This window comes from Taeniopygia guttata, chromosome 1A, assembly GCF_048771995.1.
Source record: "Taeniopygia guttata chromosome 1A, bTaeGut7.mat, whole genome shotgun sequence".
NCBI classification, from domain to species: domain Eukaryota; kingdom Metazoa; phylum Chordata; class Aves; order Passeriformes; family Estrildidae; genus Taeniopygia; species Taeniopygia guttata.
The window spans coordinates 54,851,262-54,873,572 of NC_133025.1; the positions used below are offsets into that span (position 1 = coordinate 54,851,262).

Sequence of the window (22,311 nt, forward strand, 5' to 3'; positions counted from 1 at the left end):
TCCGATCACACTGAATGAAATGTTTGAGCTGCTGGTGTTCCGTATGTGCACGCAGCAGCAGGGCAGGTAAGGGCAGGTGCTGCGGTTCTGGCCAAGACAGTGTTGCTCAGACTGAAAGCCCACAGTTTGGAAGCTGGCTAGATCTCCTCTGTGGCTGCCCTTCACCTTCCTTGTTTCCTGCAGTCCGACCCCGACTTGCCTCCCGAGCCGCAGACATCATCCTCGGCGGACGTGGGGAAGTTCCCCGGCTTGCCCCCGCACCCGGTGTCGCAGTACGTGCCCCCACAGCCGTCCATCGAGGAGGCGCGGCAGACCATGCACTCGCTGCTGGACGACGCCTTCGCGCTGGTGGCTCCCAGCAGCCAGGCCGCCAGCTCCACGGCCGTGCCTCCGCCCGGGGTCTCGGCAGGACAGCCGGTGAGCAGCTGCTGGGCAGGGATTGCCTCCTGGGCCAGATGGGCAGCAAACGGCACCTTTGGGATGCAGCTCAAAAGGCATCTCTGGGCAGGGAGTGAGCGCCGCTTGAGGCATGGCCGCTGCTGTTGTGCCCTTGCTGTCAGGCCTGAGCAAAAATGCGGAATGTTCCTGGTATAAGAATTCAGAAATTACCGTCACAGGATGGTGAACTTGCTTTCTGAGCTGTTTGGTTTGTTTTACCTTTTCTCATCTCAGCCACAAGAGAAGACAGGAGTTTTCCTTTAGGATAATTTCATTTCTTCTCGGTTAGGATTTTTCACAAGTCAGTCTTGCTGTGTCTAGGAGTCAAACTTTTTTTTTTAATATGTGTGGTAGTTCCTATTTTGACAATGAAAAAAAGAAAGTATTTGGCATAGGTCATATTTTTAAGCAGGATATCCAAAAACTTTCAGGAGGTGAGTGATAGGGAAGCAATGTTTCTGTGTATGGTTTTTTTTTTTGATGGAGCAGTGATACACATGGCTAATCCTGTAGGTCATCGTAAGTTCTGATGAGTCTGAGCCCTGTGTTCTCTCTGCTGCAGTCTGATGCTGTTTGAGGTCAAAAGAGATTTCCAAATGGAAGGCTTGATTTTTTGCTAAGTAGACATTGGAGGCAGCTCTTGATCTTCTTCAAGTGAGAAAAGGTATTTCTGAAAGGTTTTTAAATTAAGACTCAGATCACAGAAGAGACTGTAGCTGCTGTAGCAGTGATTCCCAGATCTTCTTGTGTTCCTTTGTTTGTAAAATTTAAGTTCTTAATGGCTGCCATTAAGTCCTACATCCAGGCTTAGTGATCTCTGCTATTCATCATTTTAAAGGCTGACCATTGACTTCCCAAGGTATGAATTTTGATTTTAATTTGGTTTTTTTTTTCATTCTTCTGACAGAGATACATGGAATTTGGAATGACTCCGCCAACAGCACCAGGTCTCCTACCGAGGTAGCTTTTTACTGATCAAATTATCATTTATTATTTTCCTTGCAATTACTCCAGATTTCTTACTGGCGCTGGTATATTATTATGCAAAGTACTGTATAAATGAGAAGTAACAGGAGTCCAGATCCAGCCTTGTTATTTATTTATGAAGCATAAATGACATATGCATGCTGTATGGAATCCAAGCCTCTGTTTAAAAGAAATGTGTTTCTAGCCCCTCAGCTATAGCAAAATCCTTCCAATATTCAGTAAACCACTGAGTATGAGCTTTTGGAGAACCTGAAACAGTTACTCAGATGCATGTAATTCTCCCAATACTCTTGCTTTAATCTCGTTTCTGTATCCTCAGGGCAACACTCACTCACAACAGCTTTCATATGACTAACAGATTCATTCTATTTTTAACCGAGTTGAGAATAAATGACAGAGCACAGTGACCCTCACAGAGAAAGTCTGCCTTGCAGCCCTATTATTATAAAATCAGGGGAAGAACAAATTTTCCATCTTCTCCTGCCCTTGCTGCAGGAGAATTGTTTAATGGGGAGACTGGTTGTCCAGGTGATTGTTAATTTCACATTTGGTTTGTGTGTTTTAACCACATATGAAGTTGGTCGCTTGAGTCATGGTACTCACTGGGGTGAGACTTGTCTCACCCTCTCCAAGCTGCTGCAGCCAGGCTGGTACAGTGGTGGTCTTGTGCTGCTCTTTCATTACCTTCTTAGAGTTCACCATATGAGATGAAATCGCACAGCTATCCATGTCATTCATTAGACTTCACCTGAAAATATCACTGCCTTGGAAACTTCATGGTAAAATAGCTGTGAAGAACTTTACTTATTGTTCTGCAACCTGATTTTGAGAAGACCAAGTAGAAAAGGAGGGGTTTCTAAGCATCTTGCTTAGTTCTTGGCTGGAGGTGACAGTTTCAGTGTGTGTGGAGCATGCATGAAATGGCACACAGTATGATATGTGGTGTGCTCTTTGTAATTTAAATTACCTTGAAAATTATGAGCTTTGCGACTGCCGGTGTAAAGCATAACCTTATTGTTTGCTACTGAGGAGATTCTGTCTTTGCCACTTACTTATTCAGGGAAAATATGATAAATTAATCATGACAGTGCTGTAGTCCATGTTAATACACCTGACCAAGATAGTGTCTTTACAATGTGTTTTTTGTTCAGAAGTTTATCATTCTTTGGCATAGGCAGCCTGAACTTATGTAAATTGCAAAAGTTCAAATACTGGCTTTACCAGTGTCAGCAAAGTAAGTTAACAATCTGCAAAGTCATTGATCTGAACAGAAAGAATTCCTCTAAGTTTTCATTAAAAGAGAAAGCTTCCTAAAGCTTGGTCAATAGAAAACAAGTTGTCATGGATGTGCAATGGGAGTTATTCTCGAAATATGGAGATAATGACAAACAAATTGATAGAAGCAGTGCACCAGCTAGAGGAAGGAAAAATAACCTGAGGTCAGTGTGATTAGGTGGCATGTATCAATGTCATAGTCCATTGGGTTAAATATCCAGTGCATGGAATACCAGTTGGGTGAGCATAGTGTTCTCTTCTCTGTAATAACACCATCAGCATCTTTAATGGGGTGGAACCAACCTGGGGAAAAAAATTAAATGTAAAAGACCTAGGTCACATAACAGCTAGGCAGCCATAAAGGCACAATGAATAGCTTTTGCCAGAAAATGGGTATTGAATCCTGCAACAGAGATAGATATACTACAGTGGATTAGTGGTGTAAAATTGATTCTTGGAGCAGTATCTCCAAGACTTAAATGACTGGAGATAATCTTGGGGTTTTTTTGGCTGTGCAAAAATTGAAAGCTGAGTTGCAATCTGGAAATAGGAAGGAGCACCTGAAAGCCTGTATGATACAGGTGCAGAGCTGTATTCTGCTTTTATGCTCTTATATTGATATTTGACTTTATAGAGAAGCTATAGCTATCTATTATAAAGATGATTGAGAGGTGAAGCCTTATTAAATGTGAACCTTTCAAGTGCAAACGCATCAGCAATAAAGAATTTACTTCCTGTCCTCTGAAAAATTGGCACAAAAAGAATACATTTGCAGTAATGTTGAGAAAATATTTTCTTTAGACAGCATCAAAAAGCTGTAGTAATTCATCAGCTTCAAAATTCCAGCTCAACACTGCAGGCATAAAGGGCCAGATGATCACATCCTTTACTGATTGCAGTGATTAACATAACATAAGTGATATTGTTAAACATTACCTACCCATTGAAGCATTTCTTTTAACTAGCTTGTGTGGTTGGAAATGGTTTCCTCTGGAACTGCTGAGTGGACAAGTGGGGATTGTATGTGAGGGAACTGGGGAAATTCTAGGACTTCCACAATGGGATTGTTACAGCTTGAAGCCCTTTAACCTCCTCCATCTTGTAATACTGCATGCCAAATAGCTGCTACTTTTATTTACAATTACTTGTTTGTACTTTATTAGGCAATTTATTTTGTCAGCTTTCTTTGCTATCTGGCTGTCATATGAAGGTGGGTAGTTTTCCAAATAAAGCACAAATCAAGAATAATCTAAACTAGATGCAGTCACAGGATTTTGCAGTAAAACAAAGGAGTGTAAAATTGAGATCTTGAGGAACAGGATACACTGCAGACTTTAGCCTAGGAGGGCTAAGATGCCATTTTGGTAAGAGGCATGGAAAACTCATCCCTAGCCCTCACTTTGGTAGTTCCATGTGCCTGAACCTGGCTACTTGTCTCACTTTGCTTCATTTCCACTCACACAAATGGTGAAGTTAGATGGATTACAGTTTGTTGTTAACCCTTTTTAGCAAATACGTAATGTGTCTACAGCACCAGCCTGATGGATAGGAAACATTAATCTCAATATACACTGCATTTCTTCATATGTGCTAATGACAGCTTTGAGTCATTTCATGAATCTTAAAGAGCACAGTTTCGAAAACTTCCTGAAAAATGATCAGAATACTTCATGAAGTAATAATTGTTCACAAAATACACATGTAATGCAGCTTACATTTTGGTTTAGACCAAAAGTGTGTGCTTAGAAACTCTTTGAGTAGAGTCAGTTTGTTGCTGAGGTAAGCAGCTGCATCACTGCTGAAGTCTTACTTTTCTATTTTTTTGCATTGAAGATACTTTTTACCCCCAAGGGGAAAACAAGATTGTGAGATCTGTGAACTTTTTTCTCTGCATTGCAATGTGAAAAACACTCATGTAAAATTATGTTAAAACATACTCTTCAGATGTAAATAATTTCATCAACTTTGAAGGTTACAATTAATTATTAAAAGGCACAAAGAACCACTGTGCAAGGCACACCTATGTTATTGTTTCTAATTAGGGATTTCACTTCTTTTAATCTTGACTCCTTTTCCACAGGCAGAACTTTGGGCCAGGTTTTCTTCAGCCTGCAGAGTTAATGCACGGAGAGCAGCCGCCCCCTGAGGTTCAGTATTCCTCCAGGGGGATGTACTCAGAGGAAATGCCATCAGTGGCACGGCCACGACCCGTTGGAAGCACTGCAGGTACTCTTCACTGAAGCTGAATATGCAGTAAAATAACTGAGCCTCTGTCTGTTCTTATGCCAAGGTCACTATTAACACACCATTCTCCTTCAGCTGCTGCATGTGATATGTGATCTTTGTCCTCAATGCCCAAAAAAAGTGAAGTTAACATTACTTTTCGTAGAACCTTGCAGAAAAAGGAAGTGCATTGCCCCTTTTTTAGTATCTTACAAGCACAGGTTATCACAAAGTGTATTTTCACAAAACCCTATTCTCTAAGAATGGAAAATTCCTTGGTTTAGAGGTTATGATGCATGCTACCTTTCCATTTTGAACCCCTCGTTTTGTGCTAAATGAGCTACTTTTTGCATCCAAAATCAGCATGCTAAATAGCAAAATTGTTTAATACTTCTCTACACCTGTGTTTCTTATTTCTCTTTGTAGAATTATATGCATTAAAGCAGTATCTCTTCATCTTAGATTGAATTATCTATTTCTACTGTCCCACATGAAATCACCTTCCCTGATTTGGTTGAGGTAATTTTAGTAGCAGTCACCAATGCTGTCATGAATAAAATGGTAACATCACAAGGCAGCTAAGCAGCAAACACTTCTAAGAATAAAATACTGTATTGCTATGCAAATGTTACAGTTAATTTTCTCCCAGATAAATATTTTCTTCCTGAAAAATACTGGAAATATGATCATATACTTATGTCAGAAGCCCAGTTTTGATGGTTGCTCTCATCTCTCTGTAAATGTTAAATGAATGAGAATAGTAAGAATGTAATAACTATTATAGCTTAATGATGGTTATTTTATTCTCTGAGTCACACTATTGTTTAAATGTTCATATGTATTCTACTTTAAAGTTTGGAGGTACTTAATATATTTCATTTCTGCCCCTCAGCATAATTATGTGTAAATACCAAACTTCTCAAATATTGGGGAGTTTTGAGAGAAAATAGGGAAGCAATCTAACTGTCCATCACATAAATCACACTGTTGCTGTTGTCTTTTTCTCCCCTTGTGTACATACACACAGTTTTATGTATCTCTGGGTTAAATGTGTTTCATTTCTAATGAATAAATAAAGTATTAATAGTAATTTTAAGAATAAAAATATAAATGACATTTCCCTGTGGGAGACAATTAATGAAGAAGGAAAGCTGGCATGTTGTTACATATCTCTTGCAATTAATGGTGGCAGCTATCCTTGCATATGATTGAAAGCAGCGGGAAGGAGGGAGGGGAAGGAAGAGGAGAAAGGAGGAGGTTGGCTTTCAGGCTGGAAGGAGATACAGTGTGTTCTGACCTTCTCTTAGTTAAGGACAGCATGGTTTAATATTTAAGCACAAAGCAAAGCTGAGAGAAGCACACTCTTATGTACTCGTGTATTTTGTTCTTCAGAGCCACGCCACAGGAGGCAGTCTGCAGAGTTAGGGTCTTGCCAGTGTGATGCAAATAAGGTGTGCCACAGCAGCAAATGTCCTCTCTTTGCTGCTGAGTAATTGGCATGAAAGCATTGCCAGAGCTTTCAGTAAGCACTGTTAGGAAAGGGCTGGCATGTTTTTGGAACGAGGAGTAGTCCATGTCAGAGATGTGTGTATCTCAACCTCTTCTTTCAGTGCAGTGCCATGAAATGCATCACACTCACATCAACTGCACAAAATGCACATAACTTTTCTGCCTTTATTCCACACTGACAGCCTTCTTTCTGCTGATTTTTATTAATTGCACAGAAACAGAGCTCCATTATCTTCTTTGTCTCCTGCTTCCAGCAAAGTTTTATGTTATCATGTGTCTGCCCTGCAAACTTGACTGTGTATGAAGATGAAAAAAAAACAATATTTGCTTTTAAGGTTCTCAGATACAGCACCTCACTCAGGTGGGAATTGCTAGCAGGATCGGAGGTCAACCAGTGGAGATCCCCTCAGGCAGAGCAGGGCATGGCCAGCCGGGGGGGCCAGGGTGGCCCCAGTATCGTGGAGAGGATGAATGTGCTAGGCGAGATGCAGTGAGTACTGTTACACATTTGCATAGTTTCCAAAGTAGTGATTTGTTTGGGTATTTTTTTCTTGCATTACTGTTTGGAACTTTTTTCCCCCCCTGGAGTACTTTTAGTTGCTTCTTTGACATTCTTTGCTTTGCTCTTCGAACCCTTGTTAGCTCCTCTGACTTCTGCTTGCTGTTCTTTCACCTTTGCTTCTCTAAATGCTTTCTCTCATTTTACCCTAACCTTTTTTTTTCCTTGCTTGAGGCCTTCACCCATTAATTGCAGTTCATACAGTTCTGCTTCTGAGCTCCAGCAGAGGTGGATACTGCTTTCCATTCCTTCTTTGAAATATGCCTCTCTATTTTGAGATCGTTGTCATTAGAAAACATTGAATGAAATTGTCCCAGGCTACCATCCTATTTTGTATGCATAAAGTTCTTTTATCTTCTGTATCAGTGCTAACAGCAGGAGTCAGGGCAGCAGAGAAAGGTACATACTTGCACATAATATTAGAGATGTTTCTAAACAAGTTACTTTCCTGGCCTAAGTCAGCAGGATATGATAAATGAACACATACTCCTTTACCTGTGTTGCCCAGGCAGCCACAGTGATTTCATGTTCTTGACAGCTGTGCTTCCAGAGACATTTCTGATTCAACCAGATGTGTGAGGTTGAAGATAGTATATGGCCTTGCCAGGAGAGAGACACTTGCCTGCTACCAGTCCCTCTTTGGTGCATTTGCATCCTGGAGCAGACTGACCTGTGACAGGTTTATTGCAGTACTCTTGAGAGTGATACCTTTATGCTTCTTCTTTTGCTTCTTAGTTTAAACTATCTTTTTCTGGTTTCTTCCTTGAGGAAAGAAAACGGGATCTCCTCCTTTTGCATATTTAGGGCAGTGTGTGTTCACACTACTTGACGTTGTATTGCAGTATTGCATGATCATGACATAGCTTGGCAGAAAGGAAACACAGCAGGATGGGCTTATCTTTAGATTTTGGTGAAATTGAGATGCCTCCACTCCAAATTAGAGGAGCAGCATGAAGTTTTTGAGAACTGGGTGCACTGCTTGATACTATTCAAAAACTTCAACTGTTAAAGCTGAAAGATCTGTTTCCCTAATTTAATGTGCTTTCTGTGCTTGAAACTGTGGCATTTGAATGCAAGATCATAATTTCAGTTTGCATCTAAAACAGCACTTGCATGGGAGATCTTAATGTCTCAAGTTCCATTTTCAGAGAATCTCTGGGTTACCATTTATTGACCTTTCTTTACATTTGTCTCTCTTTTCTGAAAATGGCTTTTCTACATCTGTGGGCATGTTCCTGTTCAGATCATTTAAATACAGGCTGTTTTTCTTTCGGTTCATCTCATTTTAAAGATTTCCTCTGCTTTGACAGAACTTTTGCTCACTGGTTGCTGCAGTTCATATGTTACTGCAATGTGATTTTTTTTCTGTTTGTTTTTAAAGAAACAGGCAAAAGGAGGAGATCATGAACTAAAACTTATTTGATTTTGCTGTCATCCAGTTGTAGGAGAGCTCACGTATTGCCTGAACTTTCTTTTTCCTGTGAGCAATTTTTTTTTAATTTGAAAGGATTCTTCCCATTTAAAAAAAAGGCAAAAAAAAAAAAAAAAAAAAGCCTTGGTCTTGTAGCTTTCTGTAGTCAAATAATTATCTTCATGGTTTGGATTTTTTCACAAGGACAGGGTTCTAAATTTGTCTTTCCTCATTTCTGCAATGAGGCTTTACTTAATGATGGTCATGTTCCTTATGGTACACCATTCAATTGATCCTATGCAAACCTTGTCTTACTGTTCCCTCATTCTGAGCAAGTTTCTGAAATTAAACTCTGCATTTAGGAAGATTGAAATCTAGAGCATTCTTCTTGCACACAAACTGGAGAGGGATCTGCATATGTCTTCCTGCAGTAATGCTTTTCCTCACAGTCTCCTCACCCTGTTATTCCTGAAGTCAATACCTGATTTTCTGCTGGAACATGACCTCTCACTTGTACCTCCCAGCCCAAAGGCAGTGTGCAGGGTGCCATCAATTCACCTTAATTCTCCATCCAGAAAGCCCAGTGCTCATCTGAGCAGCAGAACAAATGAAGTAATTCTTAGAGATGGGCTCGGTGTCTTGTATATCTGCACCTCCCTCCACCACCTGGCATCACCTCCTACCCATCTACAGTCCCCTGGAGCTTTCCACTGTTCTCCCAAGCCTTCCTGCAGGTTTCCTGTGTTTCCCCAAAGATACTCCTACCCTTTCACTCTATTTTTCTACTCAGCTGCCCACTCTAGTGTCTCTAAAAAAATCTCACCAAATTTAGTTGTCTCTCAAGTTCCCAGGATAGGCCCTGTGAGATCCATGCTGGCTAAGAGATCCAGCAGAGCACAGCCTAACTTGACTTTTCTGCCACTCAGAAGCAGATTCAATGATAACAAATAAGGTTGTAACAAATCAGATAATGTCTAATTAGCTATCTCATTTTGTGAATTTTATGTATCTGTTCATACATTCATATATACACATGTATGTCTGGGTATATATTTATACATCTGGTTCAGTTGAAATTGGCCAGAGTTCAACAGGTTTTAAATGGAGATTAACAGATTTACACTTTCATCTCATAAATCTTCATTCCTTAAGAAGGAAGATTCAATAAAGATTTTTTTTTCAGTTGTTTCATATTGCTGTTAATTATCCAGAAGTTTCTAGATAAAAATATAAAATGCATAGATATTATATAGAACTATATATTTTTGCATATATCATGTTATATAATATATCTTTGCAGTGTAAAGAAGTTTAAAAAAAAAAAACAGAAAAAATATTCCAGCCTTTTTGCTCCTGTTATTTTGCTGTTGTAGGTTAGTAGAGGTTAGGTTTCTAAACCAATGTGGTTTTGAAATTTAACAGGCCTGTTTAATTCTGATGCTATATGGGAAAGCACAAAAACACACCCTTTTATTTTTCTGAGATATATAAGAAAACCTTGAAAAACTTAAATATTCTTAGATAGTTAAGAAAAACTTGAAAAACAGCCACTGTGGTTATCAGACTCCCTAACTTCCCTTAAGAAACCATTCTTACGGTGGTAATTTAGTGTGCAGTGTGAGGTAGGAGCTGAATCACATAGTGCATTTTAATGTGAAAGTAACCTGAATATAATTTAGGTTGCTGTTAAGACTCATGTATCAAGGAGTGTTTCCTTTTAATATTTTTTATGTCATCTCTTCTCTATAAACCCACAGAGTGCTTGTCAGGTTTGCCAACTCTAGACTGCACGTATGAATTAGTTTCAGATTTCACTGCCAAATGAATAATTCTGAACAGTCAGGAGACCCATTCATTCCTTTCTGATACTGAAATCACCTCTCTTTTATAAGAAATAAGACAGGATGTTACTTGGAAAACCTTCACCTATCATTCTTCTATTAAAGCTTATTTTCCTCTTAATCTGTCTCCCAAAATTAACTGTATAAAGGAGGAGTGTTGTATGTGAGCTGCACAAGAGACCCAGAATCTATTATTAATTCTACTTTATACAAAATGGCTTAAATTTTATTCATTTGTATTATGAGAGATGTTAAGGAACTTGCTCCCATTCATTTCTGTGTTCCCTGCACACCGCTGCCACTGTCGCTCCAGGTCTCCCATATCCTTCCCAGGCTCTGCTTTGTAATGTCTTCCTTCCCCAACCCCTCACTCCCAAATCCTCTTCTAGCTGACCTTGCTGTCCTTTCTTCCCCCATCAGGCCGCTCTCTCTGCTACTCCTTAAGGCTTGTTCCCAGATAAAGGTAGTGTTCATGGACTGGTGGCTGTGCTGAAAGGGGTCCCTGAAAGGGGATCACGTTGCTTTGCTCCCACCTGTGCGTTCCAGTCCTCTGTGTCCCGTGTTTCCTTCAGGCTGTCTCCCAGCCTTCAGCAATACAAGGCAAGAGGCAACACTTGCTTCAGGGTTGTCAGCTGGAACCTGGATTTTCAAACTGTGCCTTGTTTGTGTCCGTACTGGGAGTTGCTGCAGTCACCCGGTGTACTGTAAATCCATGCTTTGTTTCAGTGTAAGCAGATTGTCTTGCAGAAGGATGAGCCATAAACTCAGGCTTCTGTTCTCTGTCTCTTGTTTTGTTAGAAAGTGTATGTTACTGAACAATGGCAGAATTAACTCCTTCCTGCCCTGAAACAATGATTGTCCCTGAGCTGGGATAGCGTTTTTCAGATATTGAGTATGGAAAAATCAAACCCAAGTGTTTTCTTCTGCTGCTTCTTCTGTTGACAGTGTTTTCCTGGGCACTGGTCAGTCACAGGATCCTCAAAAGTGTACAGTCTGAACAGACAAAGCAGGCAGGAAAAGGGAAGGTGGAAATTCTAGTATCTCTGCTTTATAAATAGTGTGGAGAAGTCACAGCCAGGGAAAAAAGTGATATGCCTGATATCTTTTAGGAAGTTGATGGAAGTGAATGGTAAGAGAAGCCAGGTCTGTTGATTTTCAGTCCTGTGAGGTTTCTCACCACCTCTTTCCATTTCAGTTCCTAAACATACTATAGATTGGAAAGGGGGGGGTCTCTGAACTTGAGGCAGTCCAACAATTTTGTGTAAACCTGTTGTTTTGTGCTCCATAAGAGACATCACTCATTCATTTAATAGAAGAGCCGTTGCAGCAGATAGAAGTATCTCCATGTTGCTTTTCCCCCCATTCTTGGCCTTTTTGCTTTCTTGTCTTTTCTGGGATAATCCTGTTTACTCAGAAAATAACAATCATGGTTTCTCCCTTTTTCCAGACGCATATGCATGGACACCAAGAATATTCCTCCTCACCAGTATTCCAGATGCCGAGGACTTCAGCCAGGCAGCCCTCAGCACCTCCTGCTCAGCCTCCACACAACAGCCTTCAGGGCCAGGGCCTTTGCTACACCACCAGTTCCACTGAGGACCTCCAGCCAGGTCACTCATCAGCCTCTCTTATCAAAGCAATTAGAGAAGAACTTCTGCGACTTTCTCAGAAACAGACAACAGTGCAGAACTTCCATAGTTGATTTAGCATTCCATTGCAAATCTGCCAGGTATCTGCTTCCTATGGAAGCAAAGACTTAGAGGAAATCATCAATGTTGTTCTCACAAAGGAAGGAACTTCCACAGCTCTTTTGACAGCACTCTGGAAAAATCAAAAAAGGTAACAAAATGAGAATAGTAAGGAGAGATGGGGGACAAACAGAGAAAATCATCAGTGTCATCACAAGTAATATTAATTAATCTGCTAATATTACAGTGCTCCTCTTCTCTCCTTACCCTCATTCAGGCCAACACATAAATAAAACCATAGGTCAAGAACTCGGTACTCCAGCAACAATGACGAAAAAATAACAGGAACTATCTCCAAGAATGATAGACTCCTTTTTCTAAGGAAGTAGGTGAAGTTTTTAATGAACTAAGATGACATTTTGCAAGAGATTACAAGTATTCTTATCTCTCCAGTGCTTATGGGGAACTGGTTTGTGTTGCTGTTCTGCAGGATTACAAACTGTATCAACTCAAGGGTCTTGAAGGTCCAATCTCACATAGGATTCATTTTGGTTGTCAGGAACAATGGGACTACTTAGAATAAAGTCTTTATGAGTTACTTGTATTAAACTGGAACAATAATTGTTACAGCTCTGTGGTTCCGAATGGAGCTACCCTCTGCACTCTTCCTTGTTTTCCTTCTGGTGCTGAAGCTTCAAGTGTTCCTTCATCTTCAATGTTTGCAAAGTGAAACATTGGCCTTGTATAATTAAGAAAATATCTGTAGACTCATTCAGGCTGGAAAAAGAAAGCAAAGCATCCAAACAGAAAGGGCTTGGTATCTAATTTGTTTAAAAATTACTGAAAACTGGAAGGGGAATACTCAGCCACAGTTGAATTTGGGGAAATGTGTATGTATATCTGAAAAACCACATTTGCATACTAAATGCTCTTGCAAGACCAGCGATAAACTATGGCCACTCTGTAGTTTGTTTTGTGGACAGAAACCAATCCAGCCTGACTGGTACAGGGTCACCAGCATTATGTTATAAATTGATGTCCTAAATCATTGCTTATGTTTGGATCTGAATAATTTTAGTGGAAGTCAGTGACAGTTTAGAGCATTAACATAGGCTTAGATTTGCAGTTTTGAGACAGTTTCTATATTTATACTTGTTTCCACTGTCCCTTTGGACAAAGGGTAAGCATTATCCCCATGGTAAGAATGGTATGTGCCATGGAACTGTTTGTCACTGTTTTTTTTCAGAGTTTTTATTTAAAATTAGATATGAATTTACTAATATTGGCCATTGCATAACTGTAACTGACATAATACACACAGACATTTTGCTTAAGTCACGATTGGTTGAAGTGTTTTCATTTTCAGGTCAGAGTGAACTACAGCCACTGAACAGGCACAGAGATGGAGGGCAGGCTCAGTGCTGGTGAGGGGGCTTGGGAGCCCTACCCTAGGGCAGTGGGCAGCAGGAGAATGAGGTGCTGCAGTGCAAACACGAGCAGATGGCAGTGGTCAGGGGTCTGAGGACAGAGATCTGCCTGAGAGAGCACTGGGCAGCCAGGCAGGGGCTGCGTTTGCCTCACTTACTGAATGGGGCAGAAATGGCCGTGGTGAAGTACAGGTGCCATAACACCGGTATGGTGTGGTGGTCCTTGGCTGCCACATCTGCTCCTGGCTCCAGCACGGTTCAGTAAGGGCAGCAGGACTAACTCAGACTGAAATGAAAACAGCTGGGAGGACATGGTGGAAGAAGTCCCCTCCATACCTTATTAATGAAGTGTGTCCATCATACTCGCAGCTGAAACCAAAACCTCAGTTGCTTGCTGAGGCAGGAAAAAAAGGTGGTATGTTTCCCTCTTTGCTAGAAAGCTCAGTTATTTTTCTATTTACCTATGATCATCAAAATTCTGTATGAAACTGTTTTGAGGGACTTAGAGTAATGAAGCAGTGTAAATTAATTTCCAGTTCCCTGGCCTATGTGTGAAGTCCTCATGGGCACCAGTTGAGGTTTGAAAGGAATCAGAACACCAGCATGGTTGTAACAGCAGTACTAACAGGTCACTATGATTTGAATTTTTTAAGTTTTTTGTGTGATAATTCTAGGATAAAAATAAACATTTGTTTTCTGCCAACTTTGTAAACATGAATGTTGCCAATACTTCTGCAAAATGCCAGGTTTTGAAGAATGAAGAGTGTATCAGGCAGTGTTCATTTGGTCGTTTTGACAGCACTGAAGACTGACTGTTGCTAAGTGTTCCCATTAAAACCATCTCTTTCAGACCCCACGTTCAGACTTCTCCAATTTAATTCTGTAGTGAGCTCAGAAACTGATACTTAAAATATTAGCACATTACTGTGACTTCATTTCAAGAAAATGTGGTCTTCTAGGAGGTAAATTAATTTTGTCTGGTTCCAGCTATTTAAAAACAGTATGTTCTCTGTGAAATGAGAGCTTTGAAATTTAGAGGTACTTAAGCCATTTCTTAATAATTTTTTTGCTTGTGATGGTGATGCTGTTGTGAAATTCCATCTTTTTATATTTGGATGTGTGTCATTCCTCTTTTCAGTCCCTAATCTTATGAAGAACACAGGACAAATATGTACTTGTAAATAAAAGAGGCTTTCTGATGAAGGAAACCTTCTTGGACCTGATCTAGTGTCCAAAAAATTGGTATGGCCTAGTCTGTATCCTCATATAGGAAGAAAACTAACACCAGTTACCAGCCACCAGTTCCAAGAACGGCCTTAACAAGGGAGATCCACACTTTGTGCAGCTAGAGGAGAAGCTGGTTTTTTTGTTTGCTGCAGAAGGATTCTGTGGAATGCATGTGACAGAATGTGTACTTCCATTTGGAAATTCTGGGGGGAGAAGATCTGCAAGTTTCTGCATCCCCATGTGCTTGAGTTCTTTTGCCAGTTTTTGAGTTTTTTTATATTGCCCTATTAAAAGGTGGGAGGGGGAAAACCAAACAAACCTTTTTTTCCCCTGAAACTTAAAGTATCCTATATTTAAATATCTGTTAATGAATCTCCTTGTTTCTGAAAACACCAATCAAATGAAAAGTTGGTACAGGCACAGAAAGCTGTTACCAACTGTTGCATCCATTTCCATGACTAAACCATCTGGTTCATGGAATCCTCGGGCTCTTCCCTTTCTTCACAATTTTCCTTGGCATTTGTGTTTAGTCTATGTTTAGTTTGGCATATACAAGAACTTGGCAAGATGAAAGCTACATAATTGAGCGTGCTCGGTTTCCTTTTCATGGCCAGAATGTTGACCTCCAGCCTGCTTCTGGATTATTTTTGGAGCTAAGTGAAATGTTACAGTTATTTTTCATACACTCAGTGTGGAAGGTGGGGCGTGCTTCAGTACTATAAAATATTCTCCACCAGGATGTGACACATGGTCCTGCCAGTGGCTGTGGGCTTTTGACTGAGGGGAGAAAACCTTGCTTTTAGGAGGAACGAATTGCATAGGTGCTGAGCAGGAAATGTTAAATATGGCCACTTTGGAGCAGTAAGTGGAATCTTAGTGACCCTTTGAAGTGTACTGTGCTTGCAGTAGTTTGAATCAGGCTTCTTTCAATGGTTGGGGAGCAGCAGTGTCAGCCAAGGTCTGTATCGCCCTGCACCAGAAGGTTGGTGTGGTGCTGGCTACCCCAGTATGATGCACATTAATGGACACAGGTAAATACACAGAGTGATCACCCAGAAGTGCATGTTCCTACCAAGCCAGTGCCTCTAAACTGGACCATGAACAGCAGGGTTATGGCATTATCTTAGAAAGAGACTGTGTACAGCAATCATAACTTCCCAAGAGCCACAACAGCTCACACTGTTGTTGTTGACTCATGGCTTGAAAACACATTTGATGGATTACATAAGAAACTGGGGGTATATTCAAGCCCAAGGGAAGCCACCAGTTGTGTGATGTGAGTGGCAGTAGGCAGCTGAACTCACTTTTTAAACTTTTGTCTTCACTACATTCCTCACTTTTCCAGCTATCATAGTTTTTAGCTCAAGGAAGAAATGTGGATTTTCTGTTGTGTGCCTTAACTAGCAGTTCCCTGTAAACAGGTGCCAGTCCTTGAAAATTCCCTCTTTTGGCCAAGAGCTTTGAAGTGGCAGGATGAAGAACATCTGTGCCTTTGAAGCAGGGGCATTTTGTGGGCCATATTTTTGCAGATGCAAAGAAATAAATGGATTTTTTAAAAAATCGCACCAGTCTGGTGTGTTCTGAATATGGAGAGAAAGCTGGAAATTGATTAAAAAGGATGGCATCTGATTTGCAGAAGGCAGAGGGCAGCAACCAGCACTCCAGAACCACCTGTGACAGTGTTCTGTAAAAAGAGACGAAATCTTAGGGATTCCCCCTGGCCCCAGTCAAGCAGAGTCCATGTCAGCCTCTCTTTGCAGTCCTTCACCACTTGCAGTGCTGGTTTGTATGGGTGAGGAACGTCTCTCATCAGTGAGACTCCCACAGACAGTTCACCATGTCTGTGGAGTTGCTCCAGGACTCTTTAAATGTGCCTAGAGACAAGCAGCAGTTTTGAATCACTTAAATGTGGAAATCAAAATCCAGTTCCTTTTGTGGAGGGTATGTTTTTGTCTTCCTGTTAGATTTTATTTAGGAGACAGGATGGGGATGTATTCTGCTGTCCCAGTAGACTTGTTTCGGTGGGGGCAGAGCACACTCAGCCTCTGACAGAGGATTGGCAGGTCAGATCCAAACATTGCTCTGCATGTTGCCCCTGGCTGCACCTGCATGACTTCCACTGGAAACTGTGTAGTCACACGTATGCTTTGGAAAAATTCATCCTACAGATTCTTTGGTGCAGTTTGGGAGGCACTTGGGAAGACGTTCTAGCTTTGCTGTACCAGTCCCAGGGCGAATTTACTCACACAGTGTACGGAACTTGAGAAGCAACAATCCCATGGAGTTGCACTGCCTTTTAATAGAGACTTTTCTGGAGTAGAGCTGTAGTCCCATGAATCCCACTGAAGACTGATAGATTAAGAAAATAAATTACATTAGTATTAGGAAAATACAGATTTCTTTGCACTTCATAGTTTGTAGAGATGGAATGCTTTGTCTTGATTTTGTGTTTTTTCTTGGTACCTTTTAGATATTAAATAATTTTTTCCTTATTAATGGCCACTCCTGTTTAGTTTTGAGTAGTTCTTACTCCATAACTGGAAGTTTGTGTTTAGGCTATTACATCCAAACTGGAATAAAGTATCGGCACATTTAAACAAATGCTCTGAAAAATCTTTTGAAACTAACACTAGACGTCCTTGGATCCCTGACATGGTGGCTTTCAGGTTCACTTGCAGAAATCCTCTTATAACCATGTGTAGAGCAGGTGAAATGAAATGAGAACTAAAGAGTTGAAAGATGAAATTTATTGGTTTACATTTGCAGATATATTCAAATGTACATACTTCTTAAGAGTTCTATAGTGTTCCCAGGAAGACTTCTCAAATATTTCCATCCCAAGGCTTCTTGGAAGTCCGTTTCCTCATCCAGGCTCTTGGAATGTTTTAGTGCTGTGCATGATGTAAAAGCAGTAGCTGCATATTGTTTGTGTTTCAGGAACAACTTTTTTGTATTCAAGGAGAATTAATGCTGTATTATATTTGTCAATGCACAGCACTCTTTTCATCCTATAGCACAGATCTGAAAGAAATTTGACTAAAGGAATAAAAATTTTAAAAATACATTATGATAAAAAAGCAGAAAGCTTTTATCCCTTGACTTATGGAAATAGGAGAAAGAGTTGTGGATTTGGTACTGCCAGTAGTAATTCAGCATAGTCACCAAATATTAAATAGTTCCAATTCAGTGCAGTACAGGTGATCTGAGCATCCACAAGCATCTGAACTGATTGCTGGATTTGTGTCCATGCAGTCCTGGATAAAAGGGTTTCAGGTAAGTTGCTTAGTATTTTGCATGGAACACTCCCGGACAATTTCCATGGATGATTTTGATCCTGATGATTATTTCTGTCTTGGGGCTAGATGATGGTGCAGGAGTCTCCTGTTTTGAAGATTTGTAGATGTGCAGCCACCTATTTACATTACTGCTACATTCTCCTGCACTCCACTGCTGTGTGGAAGAAAATTTGCTGGGGTGCTGGGAAAGGTGCTCTTGTTATTGCAGAGAAGAATTGCAGTGTAGTTACAAGTTTTTTGTCACTTCCAGCAGACAGCATCACTGACATAACACTGCCTGCAATAATCTTGCTCTGCCAGGGAGTGCCCTTTCCTGCAGCTGAAAGAGCACTCAACACTAATGCCAATGGGCATTATTTAGTCTTCTCAAGGAGGAGCTGACCTCTCTTAGCTAATGTTGTCACGTCTGTATAGGATGTTAGCATTGCTCAGCTAAAGCACGGTGTTCTCTTCATGTATTTGAGCCCAGAGGGTTGCAACATTGAAACTTGCATATTTTTGAACTGATCTGACTTACATGCACAATGTGTTGAAACACCATGAAGGGGGAACAGTCTGGTAGAGGTGGGGCTTCTCCCATTTAGACAAAGCAGACAGAGCTGTGGAAAACCTGAAGAAGTACTTTCATTTTTGCTCCAGAAGGCACACTGTCAAGGTCATAATGTCAAATTGGACAGGAAAAGTCACAAGTCTCTTACAGCTGTTTTTTGGTGGTGTTTTTTGGGTTTTTTTTTTTTTTTTTGGTTTTGGTTTTTTTTTTGTGTTTTTTTTTTTTTCCCCAAGCAGTTTTCAGACATGGGAGACAATTGTGCATTGTTTATGTCATTTATTTCTGGATGGTTATTGCAAACTAGGAGTTGGAAATTAGCTCATTGAACATGTTTGATTCTGGGACAGAAATCTGCAGTGAGCTTTGAATTCTACCACAGATGCCACAAAATAAGCAGAATCTGGAGTGTAAGGATAAGAGAGGGTGGTTGCTTCCCAAGAATGCCTATATTCCATTCCTTGGCAGTATTTAATGAAAGTAAGCTTTTGAAATCCTGGTTTTTGTAATGACTTTTATCAAAATTCCTACAGAGTCCCAGCACAGAGCACCTTTTCTTATGAATTTAACCTCTTTCTTGTCTGTGTGTGTCATGTGGGCAGGGAGCCCAGATGCTTGCCAGTTTTCATTCCTCTAATGATTTGGCAAAATGTAGTCATTGTAAAGTGCAATTGCTTAATATGTAGCTCATTCACCAAAACCCCAAGGATCGAGGCAGTGAGTAATGTGAGTCATTACCAGAGCAGTGGTATCTGAAAAGAGGAAGAGTCATGCATCAAGTTCCAATCCATTTAGTCTCAAATTCAGAATTGTTTAAAAATCACTAGTTGGATGTGATTGATATTATCTCCAGGCAAATTAAAGCAGTTACCTTCAATGCTGTACTGCTGCTTTTCTCCTTGGTTGTTAAAAGTGCTGCTACATGTCTCCTGTTTGTCTGTCTGAAACACTTGCAGACCAGCAGCTTTCCCAGGTGCCATCTGCATCTCCCTTCCCTTTCCAGGCACTACATATCTTCATGCCTCAGATTCAGAAACTTGGTGCAGAAAATAGGAAGAACTCTGCTGATATGGTCAGCAGTGCTGTGGTTCAAATTTTTGAATTTTATTCACACTTTTTTTTTCCAGCCATCCAGGTTTCAACAATTTTCTTGGTTTTCTTTGTACTAAATCATAAGAGCTGGGATAGATTTTTTTTTTTTCCTCCATCTTATTCCAGTGAGGAACTTTTTGGTCCTGGACAGACAATAACTATGAATGACTGAAGCATTAACATTTCATCATCATCTGGAGCTATCACCTCACTTTTTAGATGTTTGGAGATGTGCAAGTGCCTACACCAGCTCGGTGCCATGAGGTTGTATGTAGCGGTCTAATGTAGCAGTCTGATGGCACCCAGCTTTAACACAAAAAGGATTTATGAATGCTGATAAATCACTGGTTATGCTTTGCCTCCAAGGTTTGCTGTGGGAACAAAAATGACAGGCTTCCTTAATTACAGTGAAAAAAAACCCCAAAGAACAAAACAAGGCATTTGTTGGATGTTTGTGTAGCTCCCTTGAAGTCAGCAGGGGTTGGACAGCCTTGCACTGGTTGGGCTGTACAATGAGAGGTATTAAAATGTGAGTGATATTATTAAGAGCATGAAATGATACACAATGAATGAGAACATCAGTCTGCAGCTCTGCTCATGGACCACTTTTATAAGGCATTGTACTATACAGTCATGCATATTTAACCTATGCATTTGTATGTTTAATTTGTGCATCAAATCCAGACCACAGCCTCAACTGTGACTCGATTGCTCTTAAATGAGGGGTTGTAACCCACAACCAGTGCTCCCATGTGTTCCCTGGCTAAAATTATTCCAGAACATGTAACAAGAGACTACAGATTATATTTTACAAATCAAGTATGTATAATCCATTTCTGCCTACTAATTTCTGTCCTTATATCAATTACTCAAATCTTTCAGATGCAAATTTTTAAATTAGTATTTTCTGTAACTGGCCAAGCCCCTGGAACACGGGTAACAACATTAGGGCTTTTCTCTTTTTGCTGTGTGGGTTGTCTTTCATTGTACTTGTGATTGCCCATAGGATCAGTACAGCACACAGTTTGTAACCTCAGAGTCCCTTTAAAATACTGCTTTGGGGTTTGGCCTTGTATTATGTAGAAACAGATAAGATGTTTACATTGATAGCCTTGGAACCTGTGGAGCTCTGCCACAGATACCTTGTTTAGGGATCCCAGACACAACAGTGAACAGCAGTGCCTTTATGAGATTCTTACAGGACTGAGTTTTTCTGAGTGACTTCATCAAATGACTTGAAAAGAATCAGCTGTAGATCAAACCTGACAATATCAGATGTTGGAGTAGGTGATGCAGGAAGAAACATCCCTGTCATATTAGATCAGAGGTTTACAGGTCACTGATCTAGAAAAAGTATACATTTTACAGCAGAAATTTATCATGAGGTGTACTCCATTTTTATACCTGATTTTGTGGTGACTTGGGTATCACCTCTGAACGCAGGCACACAAAATCCTTGAGGGCACTACATTATATGAAAAAATACAGGGGTTTTTCCGTTTCTCCCCTATTTGGTTGAACTGGGAATCCTGAAAGGAAACTGCAAGAAGCAAAACCTCAGTCTACTACAATCCTTGAGGGTAGCTGCACTGTTTTGGGGAGTGTGAAGAATGAACAAACTGTGCTTCCAAAAGGCAGCCTTTAGGAAGCCCCACAGTTGCCCAGTTGTTGTGCAGCTCTGTGGCTGTTGCTCTCGTAGGACGTCTCGAACTTGCATCACATGCTGAAAACTCACAGACATGCAAAAGCTATGAAACACATCCCCTCAAAGATGACGAGCAGTGCCATATCCAGCAGGCACTTGTGTTTCCACCTGAGAGAGAAATGCCCATCAGAAGAGATCTGCAGAAGGTAGACATGAAGGCAGTAAGTGGAGATTTTTTCACAGTATCTTTCACATTGCTTTCAGACCAATGAACCTTTTCTGTTATTAAAACTAATATAACAGGGAAAAAGTATGTATGTAGGTAGAAGATTTGATACCTGAGTGATTGCAGTGGTTTAACTGTCAACTCTCTTTACATTTTGGTGTTGACTGAGAGCCTTTTGTTTCTGTAAGTTTGTACATAAATGAGAGGGACTTGGTTTTTCTGCTTGGTTGTTTGGGTTTTTGTTGAAAGAAATTGAGTGTCTCCAATGCTGAGATTTGTTGTGTGAATATTACTTTTGTTTTAATTCCTGTATATTGAAATGCTGAGAATTAAGCCCTTCCCTTTCAAAACTTACTTTCCTGACATGGGCATCTCTGTCCAGCATTTCACCCTGAAAGGATTTTTGTCTGAAGTTATAGTAGTGATAGGGAAGGATGTATTTTCTTTCCTCAGTGTCTTAACTTGTCCCTGTTCCTCTTGATAGGGGCTAGTTGATGAGGGACAACTGCCCATCACTTTCAAGTGACCAAATTGTCCTAATCAAAGTGTTAATTGTGCCAGAATCAGTTGGAAGAGTCTTAAACTGATGTCTGTCATTTCTCACTCATAAAGTTACATACTGATGAGCTGATGGAAGAGTATAATTATTTCTAGCAGATAAAGATCTCCAAAGGTGCTTTTTAAATTTAAAAGTAACTTTTTATGTTTCATTTCAGTTGATCTCTAGCAGGTTTGCTAACCTTGTGAAAATCTAGGTAGGTTTAATTCTGATTTATTGTTTTAATAACAGAAATAAAACTGGTGCAACTGCACCAAATCAGTTTGCAGTGAGGCAAACCCTTCTGCATGAATATGTCTTCTGGGAATCCTATTTCTAACAATTTATAAGTTTTATCCATATAAACCAGTCAGTGAGAGTC

The 22,311-nt window shown here is 40.3% G+C and overlaps 1 protein-coding gene across 9 annotated transcripts in view; it reads left to right on the plus strand.

Annotated features, from left to right (window-relative positions):
* KIAA1549 (KIAA1549 ortholog) overlaps positions 1-14,581 on the plus strand; it is a 142,659-nt gene extending 128,078 nt beyond the window's left edge. For 3 of the 9 annotated variants that reach the window (XR_012053578.1, XM_030263234.4, XM_030263235.4), the window contains 5 exons: positions 184-417; positions 1,346-1,398; positions 4,781-4,926; positions 6,768-6,922; positions 11,691-14,581. Coding sequence is in view for 6 of the 9 variants with exons in the window: in XM_030263234.4 (XP_030119094.4) it covers positions 184-417; positions 1,346-1,398; positions 4,781-4,926; positions 6,768-6,922; positions 11,691-11,945 (843 nt within the window). In the remaining 3 variants the exon portion in view is untranslated. Of the gene's footprint in view, positions 1-183; positions 418-1,345; positions 1,399-4,780; positions 4,927-6,767; positions 6,923-10,663; positions 10,707-11,690 lie in introns of all 9 variants that reach the window. The other 6 variants (XR_012053577.1, XM_030263238.4, XM_030263239.4 and 3 more) reach the window with 4 other exon arrangements.
* The last annotated feature ends 7,730 nt before the right edge of the window (positions 14,582-22,311 follow it).